The following is a 21,822-nucleotide window of genomic DNA, read 5'->3' on the forward strand; positions in this document are numbered from 1 at the left end:
AATGAGACATTTCACTTTTCTTTTATTAGTTAATTTAGAGAAACCCTAGTGCTGATAAAAATGTGACACACAATTCTCACTGCTGGAGAAAGTTTACATTGGTTAAAACCACTTTGAAGAGCAATTTGCAAGTCACTAAATTGAAGACATTGTAGCACAGATTGCTGGTTAGTCTGTGACATTCATTCATTATGACCATCTTTGGTGGAGAGTGAGGAGCGATGCAATAGGGAGCAATGGTTTGAAATGTTTCTTCTTGAAGACAGGAAAGTTCACGATTATAACGTTTTTCACTTTAGCTTTTTTGTAGGTCAAAATAATTTTAAAGATGTTTATAGCTTATTGGGTGATGTCTCCTCAACAGCTCGTGACATTCAATAAAATCAATAACATGTTTTGGTTGTTATTAGTAAATCTTATCTAACTAATTTACAAATTTTAAATGTGCAAACTTCTTGTAACATCTTAACAGGACAAGAAATTAAAATGTTACAACAGCAAACAGTGATAGAATTGGAAGCACTCAAATGAGTAGAAATAAGTGGGCTTCAGGAATAAATTGAGAACATAAGCGGGGAAAAAAGATGCGAAAACGGAAAAACAAGACACTTTCTGCCATCTGAATTAGAAGAGTTATCACGGAACTACAGAGGCTTGGCCTCCAACGCCGCGCTTGCGCAACCCAGCACGATACCCTCCTCCTCCCACTCAGCCCAGGCCGCGAAGGAAGTGACGCAGGCTGAGGGGCGGGGTGAGCTCTGCGCCGGAAGTGGGTTGGAGTTAGTAAATAAGCTGGGAAAGGAGAGGGAAGGTGCTGTCTCCATCTTGTTGGCATCCGCTACTCCCGCGACGTTGTGGAGATGGGGAGCGTCTTGGGGCTGTGCTCCATGGCGAGCTGGGTAAGTTGGTTGTTAGCGGCCTGAGGGGTGCTAGCGTGAGAGATGAAAGAGAAAAGCCCCCGAGCAGGCCTGGGTGAGGCCCGGCGAGACCCTGTTACCCCACCCAACCGGGAGGCCTTTCTTTCCCACTTTTCTCCCTATCTCCTTTGGCCACTCCGACACAGCTTCGCGGCCCTGAGTCTTTGGAAGAGCTGACCCGGGTAGCCACGAGGAGCAGTGGACATGAGTGAATGACCCGGATGGGAGATTCCAAGCGGAGAACTAGTAGTTTTTCCTCCCCTACCCGTTTTTCATGAAGGCTATTCCTATTCTTCCAGGCCCCTTTTTGTCCTTTATGTCTTGTGTCTGCCTGGGCCCTTTCTACAAAGGTCTTAGGCCGCTTCGTTTTGTGGAGTACCCCATCTCTCCTCGCCATCTCTTCCCAGCGACCTCAGACTGCAGCACTGTCATCCCCGGAGGCCTCTTTGTTCTGTCGGGCAGGCTGCAGTTGAATGACGGATATGTGGGGCAGCTCGGCAGTAATACTGATACAGTAACATCCTTTTTAAATAGTCCCAACTCTGCGAGTGAGTCCTTGAGCTTAATGATAGGAGAAAATTATGTATTTCTCAAATATGTGTTTGAAAAAGCTGGTCAGTACTGTGGTATCAGATACCTGTTTTTTGACAGAAAGATGCGTGTGTAATTCAACATCTCACTTTTAATTTCGTGTACGTTACATTTTGATTAGATAGCGTTGTTAGAGTGAAACCATTCTTCAATATAGTGGAAGGGTTTTTTGATTCAGGTGGTACAAACAAATTTGAGTTTGATATAAACACTCCCCCGTCCCCCAATAGACAAAAATTGACTTTACAGTTAATACAGATATTTGTAATATGGGGCAAGATATTTGGGTTCAAATCTAAGTTCTTTAACCCATGATTTCTAAATTCTGTTTCTAGCAATTGCTTGTCTGACTTCCCAGATGACTCCATTATATACATTAGGTAGCATTTCTGTTGTTTTTGCATGTCTTTTTTAAAAGTTTTCAATGTGGCTTGAACTATAAATGTTAAATTTTAGTAAAATACTACATAGAGGTTACTCCAACCCAGGTTATTTTCTGATTTTACACACACACACACACACACACACACACTTTTGTTTTTTTTTGTAGCTGGGCGTGGAAAACTGATATATTTTTCATTCTTTCAAAGCTGGTCTGTTTTTATCTCAGTGAGAAAGTAGAGAATCTAAAACCACTGAGTATCTTATAAGAGGCATATTTAGGGTAATAAACTTAATGTATTGCAAAATGATTAGTATAGAATTGTTTTAATGGGGGGGGGGCGTGAGATGTTGTGTAATGCTATTTGTAAAGTCAGATTTTGTCCAGTTAGCAAATGGGCATGTTCTTTACATACTAAAGATTTAAAAGGAGGGATGCACTTTTTCCATTTTGTTTTCAATTTCTAGACCTGTGATGATCAGTCTTTTTTGCCTAGAGGATGATTATGGTTAAAAAAAGATTTGGGGGATTAAAAAAAACATGTGTTTTAAATCGTTTTAGTGAACAATGTGGGAAAAATTACATTCGTATTAAAATTTTTACAACTTAGTTCTCCACTTGGTCCTACTTCTACAGACACAGCCTTTCAGTTCCTGTTAATATGAAGGTGCATTGGAAAGATGGTGACAAGGAGACACTTTCTTTCATTCCAGTAATTAGGTCTCTAGTGGTTAGAGAGGCTAGGTGGCTAAGGCTGCTCATCATGGTTCTAGGCAATTCTGGTTATTTTTTCCCCTTTCTTGCCTGGTATCTCTGTCTCTGTATCTGAATTGTTCAATTTTAGTGCAGTTCAATAGCAATTAAAAGGGAATATGCCTTGAATTTTACAAATCCCTCTCTTCCACGGTCTTAACAGTCAATATGCTCATTTACTTAGAGGTTTTGACATATTGAAATTTAGTCAAATATTCAAAAGTATTCAGGTCGTTAACTTAGATCAGTTAAGCCAGTATGAAAATGAACCTCATTCTTTCTTTGCTCAAGTTTCTTTAGACTTAATCAATTTTTATAAAGATTTTTTTGTTTGTTTCGGAAAATGGTAGAAAATGTCTAAACTATGGAAAAAAAGTGTAAAAAATTACTTGTGATACTACTGTGTATCACAGAGATTGGAGTGTTAATTCTTGTTAATTTCATTTTGTGGGGTTTTTTGTGTTGTGTGTTTGTTGTTGAGTGGTCTAGAATTAGATTGATTATAATCCTTGGTTCAAGCATTGCTATCTATCTGATTGGTGATTAAGCATTTTTATAAACATAGGTGGACCTGCCACCCAATCCTGTAACTACAGTATCACCAGCAATTGATGCTTACTTAAGTGCTTTCCCCACCCCAGTCTTAAAATGCTGCTAGTGAGTAGCGTTGAGTTTTTGAATCACTGTATTTTGTATACAATAACTATCATTTTTTGCCCAAGATGTTAAGTACTTGAGAAGAAGCTTGTGATTCCTGACTGCTTACTTTGTGCAGTCTCTTGCTAGATTTTTATTTTTTAGTACAATGACTTGATTTTGTAGAAATGATTCATAGTTGGTGTAAATAGCCAAGCAGTGCAGAGTACAAAATGTAAATGTCACCAACAGAATCCCACCACCAATAACATTTCTTCTCTCTCAATGCATGCATACACATGGATGAACAAACAGAAATACTTTTTTAAGGAGTGGTTGTGCGCTGAACATATATTTTTAAACAATTAATTTTTTCTGAATTTAACAGAAGAATGTAAAAGTAAAGGAATTGCTGCATGTTAAACATTTCTTCATCAGGAGAGGTTCTGAAAGAGTTCTCTCAGGAGATATTTCTGGAGCAGTGGTTCTCAGCTGTCCCCCAGGGAACATTGGACAACGCCTGCAGATATTTTTCATTGTCACAGCTTGGGATAAGGTGCTAATAGTGTCATGTGGGTAAAAGCCAGGAATACTGCTGAATGTTTTACAATACACAGGGTAGCCCTTAACAGCAAAGACAAATTATTTGGCCACAGATGTCAATAGTGCCATAGTTGAAAAATCCTGCCTTATCCTCTTCAGTTGGCCAGCAGAAGAAATGAAATGAAATCTAAGGGTCTTAACTGCTCTTTAAAAAAGGCATTCAGCTAATCATTTTATTTTCACCTCTACCTTCAACCTCTCTTATGGAGGTATGTGGTACCACCTATTCCTGGTCTGTTTGATGACCCTGTACAGATTTTATTGCTTAACTTTTTCCTTTGATGATTTATAATTCAACTTTCTGATCTGTTAGCTCAGTATCCTTCTGTTTTTTTTGTTTGTTTACCTTTTAATTTTATTCCTTTGATTAAAAATCTTTTATTTTTCATTTTATTGGTGTTTCTAAAGTAATTTATGTATTCAGTTTGCCAACTTTAACTCGAATTTCTTTGTATTATTTTTTATATGACTTTTGTTTTATAACCATAATTCCCTCAGTTGTTTAATCTTAGAACTAAAGCAGTCATTCTTAAAGTATATCCTGGACTAAACTTCCTGGAAATGCTGACTGGGTCCCAGCATTGTGGTTTAATATTCTCTCTGGTGATTCTGATGGAAAACCACTGTTCTAGTCTTAAGTGGATTCATAGTTCAGAGCTTTCTTTTTTTTTTTTCACCATAGCTTTTCTCAGTTTTGTTTCTTTTTGTATGTTAGTGTCCTCTCATAATTGACCAAATTTGGTCATCTAATAGATTTTTTCAAAAAGAATTCATGGATGCTGAAATCCTTGAATTTTTTCATATTTAAAAATGCCTCTTGCTTTTTTGAGAGACATTGTGGACTGGTATGGTAGTATACCCATTTCTTTTAGGACTTGAGTTATTTCTATGAATTATGTTCTGTCTTGCCCTGCCCTGGTAGCCATTTCCATCTAACATGTCTCATATACGCAGTTGGTCTGTTTCTCCTGCCTGGGTGTCTGAAGAGTTTTATTTATCTTTAAAATTAACCAAATACGTCTGACTTTAAGTCTTTTTATTCTTCTAGAAAATAGTGGGTTTTTCTGAAGATACATAAATAAGGAAGTTCTTATTGTATCTTTGAATGTCCTTTTTGTTACATTTATTTAGAGGATTCTCCATTTTAAAGACATGAGTTAATTTCATGTTATGTTGTTTTCTTTTTTCTTTGATATTTTTCTATTTTTATTTTTGTCCTTTTTCTTTAGTTGATTTAATTTACATAAAATCCATACTTTGAGGTGTGTGGTTCAGTGAGCGTTGACAAATCATGTAGTTGTGTAGCCACTAAAGAACATTTGTCACCTAAAAAAGTTATGCCATCCGCATTCTGGAGAATCCCTGTGTTTTTTTTTTCAGAGTTTTGCCTTTCCAGAATGTCCTGTAAATGGGATCATACAGCATATAGCCTTCAGAGTATGGCTTCTTTTACTCAGTAAATTAGTATAATTCATTTAAGATTCATTCATATTATGGTGTCTGTTAGTAATTTCTTCCTTTTTATTGTTACATACTATTCCATTGCTTGGATGTATTACAGCTTGTCTATCCATTCAACAGCTGAGGGGCATTTCCAGATTTTGGAAATGAAGTAGCTGTTAGCTTGTCTATGAAGTTTTTCTTGTGTGTCTATAACTTTTTATTTTGTTTACCTAAAGAAATTGCCAAATTTATCTCCAAGATGGTCATACCAGTTTTTATTCCCACCAGCAGATATTTTCTTCCAGTCTGTGGCTTGTCTTTTCATTCTCATAATGATGTCTTTCAAAGAGGAGAAATGATTGTTCTTTCTATATTGATCTGCTTTGGCACTTTTATCAAAAGCCATTTACCGTATTTGTTTTTCTTATATTTGTTTTTCTTAACTCTGGTGTTCTTTTATTTGTGTCCTTTTGCGTAAATTATCCTAGTTTGATTACTGTTCCTTTCAAGTTAGTCTTGAAATCAGGTAGTGTGATTCTTCCAACTCTTTCAACATTATTTGAGCTATTCTAGTTCTTTTGCCTTTCCCTAAAAGTTTTAGAAGCAGCTAGTTTGTTGCTGCCAAACACCTGCTGGAATTATGATTGGGCTTGGGTTAAATTTATAGATCAGTTTGGAAAGAATTGTTACTTTAATGAGGAGTCTTCCAATCCGTGAGCTCAGTTTATCATGACATTTATTTAAATCTTTGATTTCTTTCATCAGTGTTTTTTTAATTTTCATCATTTGAAAGCTGGTGTATATTTTACTAGGTTTATAAGTATTTTTGTTTCACTTTCCAGTTGTTGTTAGTGTGCAGAAGTATAATTGATATGTATATACTGACCTTGTGTCCTGTGACCTTATTAAACTTTCTTGTAGTTCTAGTAGCATTTTGTAAGTTCTTTGGGATTTTTCATGTTGACAATTATGTGTGAGGGAAAGCAGCTTTATCTCTTCCTTTCCAAAGTGTGTACTTTTCTTTATTTTTCTTGCCTTACTTTATTTTTTATTTTGTAAATGCCTTTTATCAAAGCATCTACAAGATAGTTAAGGGTATCCTCAAGTCGAGGATGTTCTGTTTGTTTGCTGAAAGTTTTTTCTGTTCTTCAGTTGCTCAGTCATGTCTGACTCTTTGTGACCCCATGGACTGCAGCACACCAGGCTTTCCTGTCCTTCACCATCTCCTAGACCTTGCTCAAACTCATGTCCATTGAGTCAGTAATGCCCTCTCATCCTGTGTTATCCCCTTCTCCTGCCTTCAGCGTTTCCCAGCTTTAGGGTCTATTCCAATGAGGCAGCTCTTCAAATCGAGTGGCCAAAGTATTGGAGCTTCAGCTTCAGTTCCTCCAATGAATAATCAGGACTGATTTCCTTTAGGATTGACTGGTTTGGTCACCTTGCAGTCCCAGGAACTCTCAGGAGTCTTCTCCAACAACACAGTTTGAAAACATCAAATCTTGGGCACTCAGCCTTCTTTATGGTCCAACTCACATCTGTACATGACTACTGGAAAAACCATAGCTTTGACTATATGGACCTTTGTCGGCGAAGTGATGTCTCTGCTTTATAATATGCTGTCTAGGTTTGTCATTGCTTTCCTTCCAGAGAGCAAGTGTCTTTTAATTTCATGGCTGTGGTCACTGTCCACAGTGATTTTGGAGCCCAAGAAAATAAAGTCTCTTGTTTCCATTGTTTCCCCAGCTATTTGCCATGAAGTGATGGGACTGGATGCCATGATCTTCGTTTTTTGAATGTTAAGTTTTAAGCCTGCTTTTTCACTCTCTTCTTTCATCTTCATCAAGAGGCTCTTTAGTTGCTCTTCGCTTTCTTCCCCAAGGGTGGAGTCATCTGCATATCTGAGGTTGTTGATATTTCTCCCTGCAGTCTTGATTCCAGCTTGTGTTTCATCCAGCCTAGCATTTCGCATGATGTACTCTGCATATAAGTTAAATAAGCAGGGTGACAGTATATAGCCTTGACATACTTCTTCCTAATTTGGAAACAGTCCATTGTTCCCTGTCTGGTTGTAACTGTTGCTTCTTGACCTGAGTACAGATTTCTCAGGAGGCAGGTCAGGTGGTTTGGTATTCCTGTCTCTTTGAGAATTGTCCACAGTTTGTAGTGATCCACACAGTCAAAGGCTTTAGTGTAGTCAGCGGAGCAGGAAATGTTTTTCTGGAATTCTCTTGCTTGTTGTGTGATCCAGCAGATGTTGGCCATTGATCTCTGGTCCCTCTGCCTTTTCTAAACCTAGCTTGTACATCTGGAGGTTCTCAGTTTGGAGGATTTGGGGCATGCCCTTGCTAGCATGTGAAATGAGTGCAATTGTGTGGTAGTTTGAACATTCTTTGGCATTGCTCTTTTTTGGGATTGGAATGAAAAGTGACCTTTTCCAGTCCTGTGGCCACTGCTGAGTTTTCCAAATTTGCTGGCATATTGAGTGCAGCACTTTCACAGCATCATCTTTTAGGATTTGAAATAGCTTAGCTGGAATTCCATCACCTCTACTTTGTCCTTAGTAATGCTTCCTACTTGACCCACTTGGCCCACTTGACCTCACACTCCAGGATGTCTTGCTCTAAGTGAGTTTTTTAATTTGTTTTATAATGAATGAGTATTGAATTTTTCAAATTACTTTTTTGCATTCTTTGAAATGGCCCTGGTGGTAATTTTCTTCAGTCTGTTAATGTGGTAAACTAATTTGATTGAATTTCAAAAGCTTAACCAAATTTGCTTTCTCCCAGCTCAACCCCACCTGATTACAGTGTATTAACCTTTTATATGCTTTTTTAAAACTATTTTTAAAAATCAGTTTTAGCTTTACAGAAAAATTGAGAGGAAGGTAGAGATTTCCCATGTATGCCCTGTGTCCAGACATGCATAGCCCTCCTTGTTGCGAACATTCCCCACCAGAGAGGTGCCTTTGTTACAGTTATTGAACCTACACTAACACATCATCGTCTCCCAAAGTCTGTAATTTATGTGAGTTTATTGGGCCTTCTATGGATTTGGACAAATACATAATGGCGTGTCCACCATTATAGTAGCACACAAAGTAGTTTCACTGCCGTGAAAATTCTCTCTGTACTTTGCCGGTTCATCCCTCCACCTACTCCCCACTGCTGATCTTTTTGCTGTCTCCATAGTTTCGTCTTTTTTAGAATGTCATACAGCTGTGACTATAGATACATGTATGTAGGTAACCTGTTCAGATTGGTTTCTTTCAGTTAGTAGTATCTATTTAAGGTTTCTCCATGTCTTTTCAGAGCTTAATGACTCATTTCTTTTTTCCACTGACTTGGTATTCCACTGTCTTAATGTATCATCGTTTATTTATCCATTTACCTACTGAAGGACATCTCATTTGCTTCCAGGTTTTTACTCCCAGTTTCTTACAAGTCACTGTGACTTTGGCTGTAGGTGTTTTGATATTCTTTACCAAGTTGAGAAAGTTCTCCTCTGTTCTTAGTTTATTGAGAATTTTTATTGTGAATGAGGAGTGAAAGTGAAATTCGCTCAGTCATGTCTGACTCTTTGCAACCCCATGGACTTTACAGTCCATGGAATTCTCCAGGCCCGAATACTGGAGTGGGTAGCCTTTGCCCTCTCTAGGGACTCTTCTCAACCCAGGGATCGAACCCAGGTCTCCTGCATTGCAGGCAGATTCTTCTTTACCAGCTGAGCCACAAGGGAAGCCCAAGAATACTGGAGTGGGCTTCCTATCCCTTCTCCTATGGATCTTCCTGACCCAGGAATCAAACTGGGGTCTCCTGCATTGCAGGCGGATTCTTTACTAACTGAGCTATCAGGGAAGCCTGTGAATGAGTATTGGGTTTTGTCAGATGCATTGTATGTATCCAAAATGTGATCATATAATTTTTATTTTCTTGATGTGATGGATCACATTAATTTATTTTTGAGTGTGAGCCATCTTGTCTTTTGGGACAAATCTTACTTGGTTGTGCTGTGTAGTTCTTTTTCCTACATTGTTGGATTTAATTTGCTAATATTTTGTTGAGAATTTATGCCTTGATTCATGAGAAAGGTTAATCTTTTATTATAATGTATCTGTCAGATTTTGTTATTAGAATGATGCTTATTTTATAGAATAAGTTAGAAAGTATTCCCTCTACTTGTGTTCTCTGAGATTGTAGAGAATTGATGTAATTGTTCCTTAAATATTTAGTAAAATTCACCAGTGAACCTGCCTGTGCCTAGTGCTGTTTTGGAAGGCTGTTAATTATTGATTAAATTTCTTTAATAGAAGTCTGTTCAAATTGTCTGTTTCTTGTGTGTGAGTTTTAGCAGCTTGTATCTTTCAGGGATTTTGTCCATTTATCTAGGTTCTCAAATTTGTGGGCATAGACTTGTTCATAGTTTTCTTTCATTATCCTTTTCATGTCCACAGGACCTACAGTGACATCCTCTCTTTCATTTCTAATGTTAGTAATTTGTGTTATCTGTTTTCATTAGTTAGCCTGGTTGGGGGTTTATTAATTTTACTGATCAAAGAACCACATTTTGTATTCATTGGTTTTTCTCTATTTTTTGTCTTTGATTGCATTGGTGTCTAGTCTAGTTCTTTTTTTCTGTTTACTTTCAGTTTAGTTTGCACTTCTTTTTCTGGTTTCCTAAGATGGAAGCTTAGATGATTGATTTTAGATTTTCTTTTCTGGTAAATGCATTCAGTGCTGTAAATTTGCCTAAAAGCACTGCTTTCACTACATCCCATAAGTTTCTATAAATGGTGTTATTATTTTAATTCAGATTTTTAAAAATTTCTCTTGGGACTTCTTTGACTTCTGTGTTTATTTAGATAAGTGCATTGTTTTAAGAATTTGGGGGTTTTCCAGTTATCATTTTGCTGTTGATTTCTAGTTGATTTCATTGTAGTCTGAGAGCAGTCAGTGCTCTTTCAAGTTTGATAGTGTGTTTTATTGTCCATAGTGTGGTTTTGGTTAATATTCTGTGTCATCTTGGAGAAGAATGTGTGTGCTCTGGTTATTGGGTAGAGTAGTCTGTAGATGTCAGGCACCCATTCGATCGGTGGTGTTGAGTGCAGCTGTCCTACTGATCTTCTGCTAGCTCAGTCTGTCCATTTCTGAGAGAGACACTGAAGTCTCTGTAACTGGGACGGTGGAGTCATCTATTTCTGGCTGCAGTTTTACCCGTTTTCGCATTCACAGTTTGGTGCTCTGTCATGAGGTGCACACATACTAAGAATTGTTAACATCTTCTTGGAGAATTGGATCCCTTTATCATTATATAATGTCTGTCTTTATGCCAGATAACTTTCCTTGTTTTGAAGTCTGCTCTACCTGAAACTAATGCTACCCTTACTTTCATTTAGTGTTCACGTGTTGTATTTTTTTCCCTTTCCATTTACTTTTATTCTGTGTGTCTTTAAAGTGAGTTTCTTGTAGACAGTATAATTGGGTCTTGTTTTTTGAACACTCTGACAGCCTGTCTTTTAATTGAATAAATTTAGGCCTCTGATCTCCAAAGTGATTATTGATAGATTTGGACTAGTATTTACCATATTTGTTACTGTTTTCTATTTGTTACCCTTGTTTTTCCTGTTGTGTGTGTGGGGGGGGGGTGTTTAAATTAAGCATTGTATATGATTCCATTTTCTCTCCCTTCTTAGCATATCAGTTAAACATCTTTTAATTTTATCAAGTGTTATTTACTTGTTTTTCAGTTGTTGCCCAATTTATTAGTCCATTTGGGCTCCTGTGACAGAATACCACAGACTGGGTGGCATGTAAACAACAGAAATTCGTCTCTCACAGTACTGGAGGCTGGCAGTCCAAGATTAGGGTGCCTGCATGGCTATCTTCTGTATCTGGTGAAGGCCCTCTTCAGGGTTGCAGACTGCCAGCAACAGTGATGTTCTTGATGTGTCCTCATATGGTCGAATAGGTGAGGGTCTCTCTCCATCTCCTTTCTGAGAGCACTAATCTCATTCATGAGGGCTCTGCTTTTTTGACCTAATTCTTCCCAAAGACCTTATCTCATAACATCATCACCTTGTGCATTAGATTTTCGTCATATGATTTTCAGTCTGTAGTACTCTAGAATTTGAAATATACATTTACAGCTAATCCACTTTGAAGTAACAGCATAGTACGACGCTACACACTTCAGTATGTTATACTGCTTTATGGCTAGTGTTAGTACCTTATAATAGGAAAACAATCCTAATTCCTGTCTCCTGTCCCTTCTACATTACTGTCATTCATTAAATACACACACACGCACACACACATAAGTGTATACACACATGTATACAGAAGTATATATATATAGGCATAACATCTGTGTTATGTAACAATATGTAACAATACATTGTTGCTCTTATTTTGAGCAAACAAGTTAGTTCAACTAAGAATAAGAAAAGTAAGTTTTTATTTTATATGTAGAGTTTCTGGATTATATTATTTTCCTCCTCTTGAGAATTTTGAACATTTCTTGCAAGCAAGTCTAGAGTTTGGCAACAAATTCCATTTTATTTGAGGAAGTATTTATTCTTGTGTTGAAGGATAATTTGCAGAGTACAGAACTATAGGTTGGTGGGTTGTTTTCTCTCAACACTAAAATATTTCACTTCACTCTTGTTTGCCTGGTGTCTGAGGAAAACTTAGATATATCAATAATTCGTCCTTTGTTTCTCCGTAGGTAAGGTGTTTTTCCTCTGGCTTCTCCCAGGATTTTGTATATTCTGTTGCTTCAAAGCAATTTATCTAAGTGTAGGGGGTTTTGTTGTTGTTGGGTTGTTTTGTGGAGGGTGGGATGTGTATGTCTGATGTTAATTTGGGGAAAGTCTGTCATTTAAAAAATATTTCTTTTCCTTGTGATAGTCACATTATGTTTTACCATTTGCAGTTATCTCACAATTCTTGGATATTCTGTTAGAATGTCAGTCTACTCTCTTGGCTCTTCAGTTTGGAGAATTTCTATTGATATAGCCTTAAGCTCAGAAATTATTTCCTCAACCATGTCTGCATTTTTCATTTCTGCTACTGTTTTTTGTTTCTAGCATTTTTTTTTTTGAAGGATTTTCATTTCTGCTTCTTGTATGCTGTCTATTCAGTAGAACCCTTAACATATTATAGTTGTTTTATATTTTTGGTTTGATAAATCTAACATCTCTGCTATGTCTGGTTTTGATGCTTGCTCTGTCTCTTCAAATTGTGTTTTTTGCCTTTTGTAATGCCAGTAATTTTCCTGATAGCCAGACACTATGTACCAGGTAAAAGGAACTTGATTCTGTCCTGGTGAGGTGTGGGTGAAGGAGAAACATTCCATTATTCTCTGATTAGATCTTAGTCTTTTAGTAAGCTTATGCCTCTGGATATTGTGAACTTCCTAAATATTTCTCAGTCTCCCCTCCCTCCCCCTTTAAATGGGAGAGGATGGCTTGACTAAGCTAGAGTTGAGGATTTCTCTTCCCCTAGGTTATTTATCCTCTAGTTAAATAAGTTAGGCTCTATTTAACTAGTTTCTCTTGAGGTCAGGTGTTCAGAAAAGATTGTTCTAATATATTTTAAAATGGATCTCTCCTTTCCTACAAGAAACTGGAAGGAATTTTTCTCTCATGTTTACTATGAGAACTTGATTGAACTAGTAGAAAAATTCACAAATTTGTAGGGCCCTTTAACTGGGTTTTCCTGCTTTTTTTAACTCTCAGACTTGTCCACGATGAGGTTCCAGCAGTTCTTCGATTATCTTTCAGGATTTCCTTCCTGCACACTGGTTCCCAAATCAGTTTCCACTTGCGGACACTAATAAGCAATGATTCCCTATATTTACTTGTCTTTCAATATTGGGGGCAGTGACTTACCCTGTGTCCTCACCTAACTTATGGATTCCAGAAGAATTGTTGATTTTTTGAGTCGCTTTGCTTTTTACTTTTCTTTAGGATGGAGTCGTGGTTTCCAGTCTCCTTATTTGTGAAAATGGAACAGGAGATCTTTGTGTATGTTTTGTATTACTGATTTGACAGGATATTGGGGATTTTTTTTTTTTTTGTAATGTTCATAAAGGATATCGGTATGTTGTTTTCCTTGTGATGTCTTTGGATTTTATATCAGTTTTTTGCCTCTTCAGTTTTCCAGAAGAATTTGGGTAGAGTTGGTTTGATTTATTCTTTAAATGTTTAATGGAATTCACTAGTGAAGCTACCAATGCCTGTGAAGGTTTTTAACTACAAATTCAATTTCTTGAATAGATACAGGGCCATTCATCTTATAGATTTCTCATCAAATGATTTTTGGTAGTTTGGATTTTTCATGGAGTTTATCTGTTTTATCTAAACTGTTGAATTATTGAATAAAATCGCTCATAGTTTTCTCTTATAATCCTTTGATGCTCACAGAATCGATAATAATGTCATCTCTCATTTCCAGTTCTGATGATTTGTGTGTTCACTTTCTTGCTATTTTTTTATCCTGATCAGTCTGACTAAAGGTTTCTAAATTATAATGGTCTTCTAAAACTAACTTGACTGACTTTCTTCTTTTCTCTTTTTTACCTCATGGATTTATCTTAATCATCTCTTTTATTCTGCTTGTTTTGGTTATAATTTGCTCATTTAATAACTTATGAAAGCTCTGATCATCCCTTTATTTATTTTTATCTAACATAGCCACTTAAAACTGTAGGTTTCTTTTAAACATTGCTTTTGGTACATTCCAAAAATGTGAAACCTTATTTTCATTCTGTTTCTTTTTTTGACCTCTTCTGCTTGTGAGTTAGACTGTGTTATTTAGTTTCTGGAGAAATAAATCCTTCTGTTACTGATCAATATTTAATTCCATTGTGGGCCAAGAAAACATGTATGATTTTATTTATTGAGATTTGAGATTCGTTTTATGGCCCAGAACATGCTCTGTTTTGGTTAAGTGTTCTCTGTGGTTTTGAAAATAATTTTTATTCTGCTTTGGTTAGATGGAATATTCCCTGAATGTCAGAGACAATTGATGATATTGTTTAAGCTTTTCTATATGTATATTGGGGTTTTTTTTCTATTTCAGTTAATGAAAGAACATAGATATGGACTTATTACTCTTTTCAGTTTTAATAATTTTTCTTTGATGCATTTTGGAGTTCTTTTTTACGTGCAGAAATACTTAGGATTGTATGTTGTATGTTTCCTTAATGAATATCCTATATCTCCGTGTATCTCTTTTATTATCAAATGGCCCTCCTTATTCCTGATGAAATTCTTTGCTCTGAAATCTACTTTGTCTGATACTGGTATTTTTGTTTATGTGTATATGTGTGTACACACACACACACACACACACATATGTGTATATATATAATTTTCAATGAGTTCTGTCTTTGTGTTTAAGTGGGTTTCTTGTAGAAAAGATAGAGTCGGATCTTAACTCTTTAATCTGACAATATGCTTTTTATTAGGCAGTGTTTAGTCTCTTTATACTTAATGTGAGTATTGATTATGTTTGGGCTTAAATCAGCCATCTTTCTATTTGTTTTTTTGTGTATCCTACATGTTCATGGTCCCTTTTCCCTAGTTTTTGCCTTATTTTGGATTAATTAGCGATATCTTCATGTTTTATCTTTCAGCTTACTAGCTATATTCCTTTGTTTTGCATTTTAAGAAGACACTGTAAGGTTTATATCATTTATCTTTAACTTATTACACTGCCTTTGTGTCATATCCATTCTGTTTCTAATTTAAGTATACAGTAGTATAGTTGAGTGTCTTTTATAACCTGTTTGTAACTGTCACATATTTTACTGCCAAATTTGTTACAACCAACCAGAATACATTGCTATTTTGCTTTAAAAAGATAATAATCTTTTTTAAGTAACCTTTTTTATATTAAAAAAATACACAGTTAACCATTTCTTTTTGTTCATTTCTTTTATGTAGATCCACATTTCTGGTGTAACTTTGTTTTCACATTTCTGATAGTTTAGATTTGTTAGCTTTGGGGTTTTTTCCTATGCCTAAAAATGTCTTTACAAAGATATTTTTGCTGAATATGAAATTCTGTACTTACAGTTCTTTCATTCAGTACTGATATTTGTATTGCAATATTTCGTACTAGAAGTCTGATATCTTTTTTCTTCTTTATATAAGGTGCCTTCATTTTATGCCTGCTTTTAAGATTTTTTCTGTTTATCATTGTTTTTAAGCAATTTATTTTTTTAAACCATTTTTTTTCTTTTAGTTTCATTTATTTATATTTGGCTGTGCTGGGTCTTTGTTGCTGCACAGGCTTTTTTCTAGTTGGGGTGAGTGGGGGCTACTCTTCATTGCAGTGCACAAGTTTCTCATTGTGGTGGCTTCTCTTGTTGTAGAGAACAGGGCTCTGGGACGCTCGGGCTTCAGTAGCTGCAGCACACAGGCTCAGTAGTGGCAGTTTTCAGGCTTGAAAGCGCGGGCTTAGTATAAGCTGTGGTCGTGCACGGGCTTAGTTGCTCCACGGCACCTGGGATCTTCCCTGCCCAGGGATCAAACCTGTGTCTCCTGAATTGGTAGGTGAATTCTTTACCGCTGAGCCAGGAAGGAAGCCCTAAGCAGTTTATGATGTAACTTGATATGTAGTTTTCATTACGTTTTTGTTGAGTTTCTTGGATCTGTGAGCTTATAGTTTTCATTAGGAACATTTTGGCAATTACTTCCGAATCCCCAGTTTGATGTGTATTAGGCTGTTTGATGGAGAAGGCAATGGCAACCCACTCCAGTCCTCTTGCCTGGAAAATCTCATGGATGGAGGAGCCTGGTAGGTTGCATTACATGGGGTCGCTAGGAGTCGGAGTGAGCGACTTCATTTTCACTTTTCACTTTCATGCCTTGGCGAAGGAAATGGCAACCCACTCCAGTACTCTTGCCTGGAGAATCCCAGGGATGGGGGAGCCTGGTGGGCTGCCGTCTATGGGGTCGCACAGAGTCGGACACAACTGAAGCGACTTAGCAGCAGCAGCAGGCTGTTTGAAGTTTTCTCACAACACTGATTCTCTGTTGTTTTTGTTCTAGTCTTTTTATCTCTTTTTCATTTTGGATTGTTTCTTTTGCTATGTCTTCAAGTTCATTTGCCTTTTCTGCAGTGTACTTTTTGGTTCACATACTTTACTTTTTATTTTCAGAAGTTTGATATGGACATAACCTTCCATGTCTCTCCTTGACATTCTGTGTTCTCTACTTGAGCAAATGAAGTATAGTTACAATAACATAGTCACTAAGTAGTGTTTAGCTCTTTGCAACCCCATGGACTACAGCACATCAGGCCTCCCTGTCCTTCACTGTCCCTCAGAGTTTGCTCAGATTCATGTCCACTGAATCAGTGATGCCATCTAACCATCTCATCCTCTGCTGCCCCCTTCTCCTCCTGCCCTCCATCTTTCCTCACGTCAGTCTTTTCCATTGAGTCAGCTCTTCATATCACATGGCCAAAGTATTGGAGCTTCACCTTCATCAGCATTCCTTTCAGTGAATGTTCAGGGTTGATTTCCTTTAAGATTGACTGGTTTGATCTCCTTACAATCCAAGGGACTCTCGAGAGTCTTCACCAGCACCACAATTCGAAAGCATCAGTTCTTTGACACTCAGTCTTTTTATGGTCCAACTCTCACATCCGTACATGACTACTGGAAAAACCATAGCTTTGACCATATGGACCTTTGTTATCAAAGTGATGTTTCAGCTTTTTAATACGCTGTCTACGTTTGTCATAGCTTTTCTTCCAAGGAGCGAGCATCTTAATTTTGTGGCTGCAGTCACTGTCCTCAGTGATTTTGAGATGCCATTTTTATAATTAAATTCAGTTATCTATGTAATTTTCAGGCTGGTTTTTATTTGTTGACTTTGCTCCTCATTACAAGCTGTATTTTCCATACTGGCATGCCTGCCAATTTCTTATTAGCTGTTAGATATTGTAAATTTTACCTTGATGGGAGCCGGATATATTGTATTTTTTTAAAAAAACATTCTTGCTATTCTTAGACATAGGTGAGTTATTTGAAGAGAATCTTTTCAAAGTTTGCTTTTATAGGCTTTGTTGAGATTGGAGTGGCTTTTTTAGCCTTATGGCCAGTTTCCGCTCCCCCCCCAATACTGTGTAGTAAAAATCTTATAATTTTACTAAAGGCCTCATGGATTATAACGTTTTTTTCCACTGTGGCTGGTGATACCACCCCACCCTGCCCCCTAGAGGAATTTAATCAAATACATGTGCTGATCAGTGCTCTGCTGAAGACAGAAATTGAAGCCTCTGCGGATCCCCAGAGCTCAAGCTCAGTATAGCTTTCTCCTTTATTTTTTTATGTCCTGTGAACTCTATCAGCCTTCACTTCCCTTAACTCTCAACTCGGTCCCAACTGTGTCTCCAGTTCAGTAGACTGCTGGCCTCTGCTGGCCTACACTGGAAACTCTTCCCAGGCAGAAAAATTGGGCCAGTCATAGACTTCACATTGTTTCATCTCTCTTAGAAATTAAGTATCCTAAATTGCCTGTTGTTAACTGTCTGAAAAACCATTGTTTCATTTTATTTTTCCCCATGAATTGAGGCAGTAGGGCAAGTCTGGTCACTGTTACTGTGTCTTGGCTTGAGTTTATGGTACTTATCCAAAATTTATCTATCAGTATTTTTATTTTCAGCATTTTTGTTTTGTTCCATGATAATTAGTTTTTTAAGCAGGCTTTTCCCCTTCTCATTTCTCCTCAGCCCTCCTTTTCAGCTTGTTCTTTTCTTTTTGAACTCTCCTTTTTGCTTCAGGTGAACCAATTTTAGGGAATTTCCTTTTCTTACTGAGTTATGTTTTATTTCAGATTGGATTTTTCTTTTTTCTTTTTCTTTTTTTTTTTTCAGCTTCAGTAATAAAAATTTATTGAGAATTCCTGGGGTGGTGGTTATCGCCTCCGGACCACGAGGGAGGAATCAACACCGTAGCAAATCACTGAGAAATCAACACTGTCCCATCACCCCTGGCCAACACAGGGAGGAAAGTCATTGCCCCAGAAGTGGTCAGTCTTTGTTCATCAGAAGGGTTGGGAGGAGCGATGCAGAGGGACCATCTCATGATAGCGGGGTGGAGGTAGGGTGGGCCCCAAGGTGACTCCTCAAACACCAGGGCAGAAACAAATCCACTTCCTCCCTGGAGGCAGAGTTCTTGGTCACCAGGCTCATTTCTTACCCTTGATGAGACTGTCACTTCCCCGGGTGAAACTTTCATCCTGTAGGTTGAGCACGAGGTTGTCAGCAGTGAGATAGATACGATTCTGTGAGGTGGCGATCGTCTTGGAGATGTTCTGGGCTGCCCGGATCTTGCGCAGCTTGATATAACCTGGGTTCTTGCTCAGGGCCTCTCCCAGGTGAGCAGGATGCGGTTAAGGGGCCACACAAAGCCAGATCTCAATCAGGGCCCTGTCCTGACTACTCCCCCGGCTCGGAAATGCCTGTTTTTTTGTTTTTTTTTTGGTCGGGGCATGTTTGTTTATTTTTTTTGCTAAAGTGTGTTTGTGTTGTTGCCATGCCATTTATTTTTACCTTATTGAAGTTTAGTATCAGTACTTCTGATCCTACCTTGTATCAGTTACAGTAGTGTGTCTGACTTCTACAATACTCCCTTCGTGTGGTATCTGGTGGTACTGTGGAGCTCAGCCTAGATTAAGGTCAATTGTTACAAGAATACTTTCACTTTGCCTTTCTGAGATATTGTTAAATTGCATTACAGGTGTTTGCCTCATGTCCTCAGGGAGATTCCTCTGGGGTCTACCACTAGTTTAGTGTGGAATTCTGTTAGAGAACACTAGCTCACCCCACTTGTTCAGTTCATCCTATTTTGCCTAATTCTAATAGGAACTTTTACTTGGTGGTTATCACCACCACCAAGTCAGAAGAGGGAAAAGATGAGAATACCAATTTACTTCTTTTCCTTCTCTGAAGTGTCTGAGAAACCTCAGACTTTTGTGAATTCAGCCTGATTTCTGGGGGTTAAAAGGTAGGAGTTGGAGATCTGCTTGTAATTGTGAATATTCCATTTCTTTTCTCAGCTAAATTTTGGGTCTTCTTGCTATATTTTTTTTTCCTTTTTAACTGAATGTACTCATTTTGCTTGATATAAAGGGCAGACTTTGTTTTGCTTTGTTTTGCTTCATTTTTACCCAGAAGTTACCAAGTTTTATAGTTTATACATAACATGTTAACCAAATCACTTGTTAATTTAACTTCATCCTTTTTTGAGTAGATAGAATGTAAATTTTCACTGTATCAGTTTAAACTATCCTGATTTTTAACGTTCTTTTTCCAGATACCATGTTTGTGCGGCAGTGCCCCGTGTTTGCTGTGCCGATGCTGTCCGAGTGGAAACAACTCCACTGTAACTAGATTGATCTATGCGCTTTTTTTGCTTGTTGGAGTGTGTGTAGCTTGTGTAATGTTGATACCTGGAATGGAAGAACAGCTGAATAAGGTAAGTCTTTTTTTTTTTTTTTAATGATTAACTGAACCTTTAGTGTGTGTGCCTACTAAGTCATTTCAGTTGTGTTTGACTCTTTGTGACCCTATGGACTGTAATCTGTTAGGACCTTCTGCCCATGGGATTCTCTAGGCAAGAATACTGGAGTGGGTAGCCATGCCCTCCTCCAGGGGATCTTGCCGACCTGCCCCTTTAGGTCTCTTGCATTGGCAGACAGATTCTTTACCACTAGCGCCACCTGGGAAGCCTAAACCTTTAGTATGTTTATGCATAAAATTGCTTCCAGTGTGTTGGAAACAGAATACTGTAAAAAGGAAGACAATACTTAATCCCAGTTTTATTAGCTCATAATTATTTAGGAAAGACTAACAGTAAAAACAGTTTATGAAATTGTGATGGTGGTGCAGAAAATGTGCTGTGATAATAAGAGGAAATAAGTAATTTATAGCCGGGGAGATGTCAGAATCACTGTGGGTCTCATGGAAAAAGGGGCATTCTAAGAATCAATAAATTTTTGTATACAGAAATTGAAAAACAGGAAGCAGAATGATGATAAAAGCTTTTTGAGCCAAGTATGTATGCTTAGAAAGATTTATCTGATAATTAGGAAAGAAGGCAAGCAGTTAAGTGTAGAGGCTGTTAAAATGATGTAATCAAGAAGGGCATAGAGAGCCTGAAATAGATTCCCTGAATATAGAATTGACTGAATCTGGATTTAAATACAGGCAGTGGTAGGATAATAGTAACGAGGTTCTGATCCTAGATAACTGAGAGGAAACTGTTGCTGTTAACTAAGAAAAAGAAAGAAAAGGTATTTTATTAAACTTACCACCTGCCCCGCCCTCGGGTCCCCCCACCCCCAACCAGGGAGTTAGGTTGTGAAAGGAGATGGGGAGAATATAATCTAGTTCATAGTATGTTGGCTTGGGGGTACTTCACTACATTTGTATCTCTGTATGTGTCCAACAGGAAGCAGAAAATATGAGTGTGTCACTCGCATCAGGGATAGAGATGAAATTCAAACTGTGGCCGCATATGCTGAAGAGGAGGACCATTTGGAGTGAGCAGAGCTAGAACTTTGACAGAAGGGGGTTGGTGGAGAAAGGGAACCTCTGAAGGAACAGTGAAGGAAGAGAACCAAAAACATGTTTTGTAGATCTTAGGAACAGAGTTTTAAGATGACAGGATAATGTCTGTGTAAAAAAGGTGTAAAGGAGTGTGAGGATTATGTAGTAGCCATTGGATTTGACAACCAGTATCTGTCTAGTGTCTTAAAAAGCTGTAGTTTTAAGAGTGCTGGACCTAGGAGGTTTGGGAGGGAAAGTTAGATGGCTGTGAGGAAACATATCCAGTGAGTATAAACTGCTGATGTGAGGATCTTTATGATGAAGATGGCAAGTCTTGGAGGGAGGCTGAGTTTAAAACGTTTTTAGAATGGAGCGATTTAATCACTTGCATTTTGAGAAGTCATAAGGGATCTAACTCATAAGAGATGAGAGAGAATGTGATCAAGAGATGGCATATAAAAGTTGGTTTTCCTCAAAGGAGAGATGAATGACAATAGGAAATTTGAGATTGAGAAAGTATTTGTGTTAGGTAACTCGCATTTTAAAAACCATGATTATCTGCTTGTGCTTGACTTTGGGGTAAGGAAAAATCATGTAAGTTTGGGAAATGAGCTTATCACAGTTGTGAACGTAGCCATAAGTAGATGCTCAGTTAATTTTACTTAAGTCCTGGGTATAAGCAAAAGACATTCATATGGTTTTGTCATGGAACCAGTTGACTTCTTATGAATGGTTTTAGTTGATACTGTTAGTTTGTTTCACTCATTTATTTCACTTAAAAATATTTTAAAAATACTTCCTTGTACTCTTTTTTCAGTGTGATTTTCTGAAATGGTCTTCAGTCTTTTTCAAGATTTTAAGTTAGAAAAATAAAAATACAGCCAGCCATTTTGCTCTTAATCCAGTTCTATCGCTGATAGCTCAGTTGGTAAAGAAT

The 21,822-nt window shown here is 37.5% G+C and overlaps 1 protein-coding gene across 3 annotated transcripts in view; it reads left to right on the top strand.

Annotated features, from left to right (window-relative positions):
• Positions 1-782: 782 nt before the first annotated feature.
• SERINC1 (serine incorporator 1) overlaps positions 783-21,822 on the top strand; it is a 37,045-nt gene continuing 16,005 nt past the window's right edge. For all 3 annotated transcript variants that reach the window (XM_081529424.1, XM_081529426.1, XM_081529425.1), the window contains exons 1-2: positions 783-899; positions 19,651-19,812. In XM_081529424.1, the coding sequence (XP_081385550.1) occupies positions 861-899; positions 19,651-19,812 (201 nt within the window). In that variant the 5' untranslated portion in view covers positions 783-860. The remainder of the gene's footprint in view (positions 900-19,650; positions 19,813-21,822) is intronic.

The sequence above is a fragment of the Giraffa tippelskirchi genome, chromosome 9, assembly GCF_054371585.1.
Source record: "Giraffa tippelskirchi isolate mGirTip1 chromosome 9, T2T-mGirTip1v1.2.pri, whole genome shotgun sequence".
Taxonomy (NCBI): domain Eukaryota; kingdom Metazoa; phylum Chordata; class Mammalia; order Artiodactyla; family Giraffidae; genus Giraffa; species Giraffa tippelskirchi.